This window comes from Ursus maritimus, unplaced genomic scaffold (genome assembly GCF_017311325.1).
Source record: "Ursus maritimus isolate PB19 unplaced genomic scaffold, ASM1731132v1 scaffold_5, whole genome shotgun sequence".
Taxonomy (NCBI): Eukaryota; Metazoa; Chordata; class Mammalia; order Carnivora; family Ursidae; genus Ursus; species Ursus maritimus.
The window spans coordinates 60,675,312-60,683,071 of NW_024426663.1; the positions used below are offsets into that span (position 1 = coordinate 60,675,312).

Below are 7,760 nucleotides of genomic sequence, written 5' to 3' on the forward strand. Positions count from 1 at the left end.
CTTTTTTTTTTTAATTACAGTAACTTACATCATTGATTAGGTCTCCTGAGGTGTTCTCTCAGTATTTCCGTACTCAAAGAAGGGCCTTTTCCCTCTGGACAGTGGACATCTGGAGCAACACTCATGAAATTTTATGGTGTTCCTTTTCATCATGAATGGTGTTTCACTACCATTAAGAGCACATTGCGCTTTTCGCCCTCTGTGGAGCCTCAGACAGATTCTTTGCTTAGATGTATCGGAATGCTCTGCTGACATCTGGTGTTTATTTACCTACTTAAAGAAAATAGAAATGTGTAGTTTCTCTGTTTCTGGTTATACTGTAGGCATGGATAATGGGTGAATTTTAAGAATAGTTGAAAAAGAATTGCTTGTATTTAAATACATGAATCCATATTTCATGTAAATATTCTATATTACTACTTACTTTGCCCTTACTATATCATCCCATAAGAGTAAGGCCTTCTTTGGAAATAGTGAAGGGATAGAAGAGGCAAATCGTGAAACAAAAATATACATAAATTACATTGTCCTACTTTACAAATACTTTTATTCATAACATCCCCACAATGGCCAGAATACCCCATTTTCAAGTGCCATACTTGGTATTTATCACAAATATGTTACACACAGGAAGCCCTACAGTGAATTACTAGGTGCCTTGATTAACCTAGAGGAAACTTCCCTGAAATAGTATTTAATGTTGTTTCCTTTTTTTGATGCTCTGGAAGTTTTACACTTGGGAGGAATATATCACAGTAAAACTATAGGTGTATTTCTTTTGAATAGTAGGGGGAAGGACTATTTGAAAAGAAAAAATGAACAAAGTTATGAAAGAGTATGTATAGAAGTTGAAGGGGGTCCTGGTACAGTAGTTTGAATACTAGCCTGTATTTCATCGTGAGGTTCTATTTCCTGGATGAAACGATCCAGAGTCTTTAATATCACTTCAGTTTTTGTCCACTCATCTAAAGTCAGGGTCAGCCAAAGATAATCTTAGGATGAGGTGGTTTGGCATCTCTTCCAATCACCTTATTCATATATATGAGATTTTTTTGACCTGGATGTTCACTTATTTTCTCCCCACTTGTTTATTGTTTGTCTCTCACACTATCCTTAGGTGTGTGTAACTGTGCGTGCATACCTCTGTGTGGGCCTGGGTGTGATTGTGTATGTGTGCGATTTCTGTTTGTTTATAGGCCTCAGGACTGATTTTGTCCTAGCCTGAATACATGCCTTTTTATTATGGTTTGACCAGTTTTGAGTTTCACTTAAAAGTTTGGGAGGTCTTATTAAACCACCAAAAGAGGCACAGGCTAAAATTTTGAAGCCTTGGGTTATAATCCCGGCTCTGCCACTTACTGACTTCATGAACTTGGGCAGTTTACTTCCTTAGTGTCATCTCAGTATTGCCTTTCCCAAGTGAGAGGGTTGGAAGGGATTAATTCAGACGACTCTGTGAATGCTGATATTGTAAGGATTCTGAAGATTCTCTCATGGCATTTCTGAAATGACAGTTGTAATACAGGCAGGAGGAATGCTTTCTGAACCCCTCATTCGTCCCCTCATTTTCTACCCCATCTGCTACTTCTGATTCACATTGGTCCCCTTTTCTCTCTTCTTCATGCCCTCCTCTTATGCCTGATTTTCTCTATTAAGTGTATTTCTGACAGAAGAGGAAGATCCTGTGATTAGCCAAGTAAATTGAAGGATTCAGCTCATTACTGGGCTGTCAGATGAAACAGTAGAATTTCTCCAGGTATGAGTTATCTGAGTCAACCTGGATAGGTAATGTCTGTCCTTCCTCTGTTATTCCCACTTCCCACCTTGCATTTGAGCCATTGTTACCTTTAGTCTGAAGCTCTCTATTCTTCATTTTGGGGACACAGGCCTTAAAATGTCCTGAGCCCCACTACTGTGCCCCTTCCCACAGAAATCTACCCAGTTTGATCATTGTTTGCCTCATGCTTCTTTCTCTGGGTCCACAAATGGTTGAGGGTTTAAGAGCATGAGCTCAGGAACCAGAAAGCCTGGGTATGAATCAAAGCTTGGCTTTGTGACCTTGGATAAGTTCCATATCCTCTCTGACCTTTAATTTCCTTGTCTAGATGCACGTGTTAGATAAACTGCTTATTGTGTCTTTACTTAGGAGCAGGCCTGGGAATGCAGAGTTCCTAGGCTGGCTTGAGGTTGCTCACCTTGCTAATCCTGTCTTTCCACTGCCGTTTTGCTGATCACAGTATTGGAGGTTTCTTTGAACCTCATTTGGATTATTTTTTGGTAAGGGCAAAATGTTATTCCTTTGAGCTGTGTTTCGAGTGGCAGGAGAAGGTGAGAGCTCACATGGAGGTTTGTCTTCTAGTTTAGGGGCCTCTAAATTATCAAAGATAAATCTTTGGGGACTATTTTAAAATCATACCCAGAAAAGGCAAAAGCCTTTATGCCTGTCTCCTAATGTGGTGCTGTCTCCTCCAGGCACACCTACAATTGAGATGAATTCTTGGGATGGAGAGTGATAGAGACAGAACCACACAGAGTCCTTTGTTCCCACCAGTAGCCCCTCTTGTGCTAGGTTCCTCTGCCTCTCTGCAGTTAGACCTCACTCCACTGTGAGAGGGGGAACATTTGAGTCTATTAACGCTGAGCTCCAGTACTTTAGCCCAGCACAATTCCCTGTGTGGCTGAGCCAAACAGAAAGAGAAGACAGACATTTTGTCCTTTGGGAAAGACAAACTGAATTAGCAGACTAAACAACAAATGTTCATTAGCACCTTTCATGTGGGAAAGGTGCTTCTGGGAACTAGGGCTAGGAAAGCAAAGGAGACAATACCAGGTCCCAAAGAGAGACCAGAGGTTTTTTTCGGTAGACATACATATGAACAGCTGCTTTCTAAATAATTGAATAAGGGCTATAAATGAAGTATGTATGCAGTGGTCCTGGGACCCAGTGAACAGATGCACAGCCTGAACGTCAGAGAAGACTTCGTGAAGACTTAGGTCTAAGCTAAGATTGTTCCTTTAAATCTGACCCTTCATTAGAAGATGTCCCTGGGATCAAAACCCTCTCACTGCTGCTATAATATAGTCTGAGGGCAGATGTCTCTGTAGTCAGAATGGACCCACTGGTTATGGGAATCTGGGGAACAGCCTTCTTGGTGCTGCAGAAACAGCTTTCACAGAGGTAACCACATAGACTTTGAAAGCAGAAGCCAGCCTTGTCCTGTGGATAAGCCCCCTTTGTGATTTTACTCTGAACTTTTCCTGACTTGACCAGGATGCAATGTTTTCTAAGAGTGCCATGTATTCCTTTATAGCCATCATTTCTGATCCATTTTCTTTGTTGAGTTTTCGATCTCCATCACTGACAAATACGTGAATTGGCGGTTTGTCCTGTGAATGCAAAACTTAGTTCCTTTGTCTGCCCTTCCCACCTTGGTTCTGCTCTCAAATGCCTCTCTGCTCATGTCCATCCTAAAGGGATGGGGTGACCAATATTTGACTGTGATGGGTTTCTTTTTCTCGTATCACATCCTTAATTATAATGGATGGGAAAGCAACTGTTTTTTGTGCTTCTTCACTAGTTAAGTCTAAGACCTGCATAGTCACTTTCACTTAAATTTCTTAGGGCTTTGACAATGAGCCTTTGGAGCCTGATGAGACAGGGAATCGTGTGGCCACATTCATGAGTTATGTAAGTATGGTCAGTACTGGATTGCCCTATAGGCATCCAAGGCCCAGGCTAGAAGCGTCCCCACTGAATCAAAGTATTGAGCGTTTGAATCGAGGAGTTTGTATTTTTAGAAATACCCCAGAAGAGTCTAATGATCAACGTGGTATAGGAACTACTATCACTTAGTGATTAGAAGTGGGGGGAGAAAGAGGGAAAGGGAAGAGTCACAGAATCACCTGGAGGACTTTTCATATTATACAGCACCTCTTTATTCTATTACTCCTTTGGTTGTCAGTCTCTCCATTAAAGAATGAAGACCTAGAACCATTTGTTTTGCCAGTGAGGTGTGATTTCCTCCTCTGGACTAAGATTAATTTTTTAATCCTTAAAATAATTATTTGATTTTAAAAATTTATTTATTTATTTATTTGAGAGAGAGAGTGCAAGTGGTGGGAGGAGCAGAGGGAAAGGGAGAGGGAGGGGAAAGAATCTCAAGCCAACTCAGCACACTGAGCACAGAGTCCAGTGTGGGGCTTCATCCCACGACTCTGAGACCACGACCTGAGTCCAAACCAAGAGTCAAACAATTAACTGACTGAGACACCCAGGCACCCCAATAATTATTTGATTTTTGAGCTAATTTTTAAAATAAGCCATGAGGGAAAAAAGCCTCAAGATTCCTAGATACTTATACCAGGCATTTTTCTCCTATCTTTCTCTCTCTAGCCAAAATTATATCAGATAATACTCAGATATCTATTTTTGCACTGCTTTTAAGATTTCAAAATTCCAAAGAGAATTTTGCTCATAAGTGGTGATTGCTTCAAAGAGGAAAGATTTCTGACTCATTCTTACACATTTCTTTTGAAAAGAAATGACTGGCAATATCAAAATTCTTTCACACTTCTTTACCCAGTTTGAGGTTGGTACAATATGAAGATCCATTCTCTTCTTTTAAAAATAGCATCATTGTTGGGCAAAAAAAACAAAAAAATAAAAACAAAACAAAACAAAAACCCAAACAAACAAATTTGATTTGGACAAGGAATTTTCTTTCTTTTTTTTTTTTTTTTTAAGCATTTAAAAAAAATACAGTGGCATTTCTTAATCAGTGTGAGGCCTCAGCTGATTTGGATAAGGAGTTTTCTTTCGGGAATTTTTTGAGCATGACCATTTGTTCTGTTTGTTGCAGTACGTGATAACAATTTAGAAAACGGACATGGGTGGTCTACTTTAGTACAATGAGCAATAGTCACATGTGTAAATTTCCTGTTGTTTCCAAAATAAAGTAGGAAAAAAATCATTAATTACAAAATGAGTGTAGGGAATTTTATGCCTCTTTAAGTGTTCTGCTTCTAGGATACTTTTGTACTAGTTTCTTGGAGGTGTAGATTTATGGTTTTTCATCAAACTTTGGAAGTTTTTGGCTATTACTTCTTCACATATTCCTTTTTTTAAAATATTTTATTTATTTGAGAGTGAGAGAGTGAGATCATGAGCAGGGGGAGGGGTAGAGGGAGAAGCAGACTCTCTGCTGAGCAAGGAGTCTGATGTGGGACTCAATCCCAGGACCCTGGGATCATGACCTGAGCTGAACGCAGACACTTAACCAACTGAGCCACCCAGCTGCCCCTTCTTTACATATTCCTTAGTCCCTTTCTCTTTCTTCTTTCCTTCTAAGGCTTTGGATGGTTTCCCAAAGGTCTCTGAGGCTCTCTTAATTTTAATCCATTCTTTTTCTTTCTTTTCCTAAACCTGGATAATTTCAAGTGATATTTCTTCATGTTTGCTGATCTTTCTTCTGTCCGCTTATATCTGCTATTGAGACCCTCTAATTAATTTTTAAAATTTCAGTCCTTGAACTTAACTCCAAGATTTCAAGATTGGTCCTTTTTTTATAATTTTGAACTCCAAGACTGGTCCTTTTTTATAATTTTTTCTTTTTTTGATACTTTCTATTTGATGACATATCATTATCATATTTTCTTCTAGTTCTCCAGACACAGTTCCATTTAGTTCTTTGAGCACATTTAAAGTAGCTGATTTAAAGTCTTTTCCTATTCCTCAGAGACAGTTTCGGTGTATTTCTTTTTTCCTGTGTATGGGCCATCTTCATGTTTCTTTGCATGGCTAGTATTTTTTTTTTTTAAACTGGGCATTTTAAGTAATATAATGTGGCTTCTATGCAAATCAGACTCTCCCCATCCCCGAGCTTTGTTTTTATTGTTACTTATTTTAGGTTTTCTTGTTCAGTGACTTTTCTGAATTAAATCTGTGAGGTCTGTATTCTTTGTTTCCTCTGGAGGCTCATTTCCTACTTTTTGTGAAAATTGTGGTAAGATAACGTAGTATAACATGAAATCTACCATCTTAACCATTTTAAATTGTACTCTTCAGTAGTATTAAATATATTCACATTGTTGTGCCATTGTTTTCTTGTTTTTTAGAGTTTCTGGAGGCTTCTTGCATGCCTTAGCTCATGGCATCCTTCTCTATCTTCAAAGTCAACAGTATAATATCTTAAAAACTTCCTCTGACTCTGTCTGCCTCCCTCTTTCACATTTTAAGAATCACCGTGATAACATTGGACCTACTTGGATAATCCAGGATAATTTTATCTTAAAATCATCTTATTAACAACATTAATTCCACTTGCAACTTTAACTCCCATTTGCTGAGTAATATGACATATTCACAGATTCCAGGGAGTAGAACATGGACATCTGTGGTGAGAACATTAATTTTTCTGCCACACCCCTGTATGTCCCACTCACCTGGGATATTGCACCAACCAATGCATTCCTTTCCACTAGTATCCCATCCCATTTTATCATTATAAAAGTTTGGACAAATACCACTACATCATACCAGGAAATATCAATAGTCTGTCTATCACCATTGATGGGGTCTTCATTGTGAGCAATCAGGAAGATGATCCAGTGCCAAAACTCCATTTTAGAATCTGTGTCTAAGGACCACTTGGTACCAACTGGTTTTAGGTCAGTTTGCCTAGATATAGATTCCAAACTGGAGATTTGCTTTCGGGAGTAACACCTTTAAGGCACTGAGAGAAATAGAGTTGGACAGTACAATAAGATGGACTATGATGCAGTCAGAACACAGACCTTTGTTAGTCTCATGAGGAGCTCTTGAATTCAGAAGGCCCCTTACAATTGCCTTTAATTATAGCAAGGTACCTAGGCCAAACACTGAATGCTGGTTGGAAGGAGCTATGGAGAAAGTATTAACAGATACCAACCTGTTATTATAGGAAATAATTTTCCCTTCTTGGAAAAGAAAGGCCTCAGAGTCACTGACTAGAAATCTCTTGCCCAACTTGGTCGTTATTGAGGCCTGGCCATTTCTGCTAGGGGAGAAAAATAGCATGGTGCATACCACGTCTCCAGATCAGGTGGCATATACAGTCTGAGGGCCTCAGGTGGGAAGGACCAACCACTGTGGTTTGTGTTCCCAGATGAGTGATGTCGAAGCTGGTGGTGCCTCTGTTTTCCCATACCTAGGGGCTGTATTTTGCCCAAGAAGGTAAGTTCTATTCTTTGTAGGTCACTGGTAGCTTCAGGGCTCAGGCCTTGTCCATTTCCCTGCCCCATTCCTTGGCTTATTTGACTATGACTATGATGGCCTTAGGAACTAATGGCCTAGACTCTGATCTTGTGGTCTTTACTTTGGGAGAAGGAGCAGGAGCTCCTTCAAGACAAGTCAGTTTCCAGATATTCATCACAATAATGAGGGGTAGAGGCTGCTTGGGGAGTATTACTGAATTTCCAAAGCTGTCCTTTTGTATACAAGGAAATGAGTGTGTTTTCTTTCAGGATGGAGTTTCAGGAGCACTCTATGGTTAGGTCCCAGAGACCATGTGGAGCTAGGGTGGTGGGTATATATGTAGGTAAAGGCTTTCCCTGAATAAAACCAAATCCCATGCTCATCACTTATGGCATCTCCTTTGGAGTTCAGAAATTGTGTCTTCCAGGGACTCTCTCTAATTTGTTCCCTCAAAACCAGCTCTAGGATGTGTTCTGATAGGCCACTTTTTTCCGGGGACAGCTGTGTTCTGGTATAACGTTCTGCAGAG

At 39.7% G+C, this 7,760-nt stretch overlaps 1 protein-coding gene across 1 annotated transcript in view; it reads right to left on the reverse strand.

Annotated features, from left to right (window-relative positions):
• The window catches only part of LOC103663840 (40S ribosomal protein S19-like), a 49,046-nt gene extending 42,425 nt beyond the window's left edge, over window positions 1–6,621 (reverse strand). Inside the window, exon 1 of the mRNA XM_040622705.1 lies at window positions 6,442–6,621. Coding sequence (XP_040478639.1) covers window positions 6,442–6,621 — 180 coding nt within the window. The remainder of the gene's footprint in view (window positions 1–6,441) is intronic.
• Between the last annotated feature and the right edge of the window lie 1,139 nt (window positions 6,622–7,760).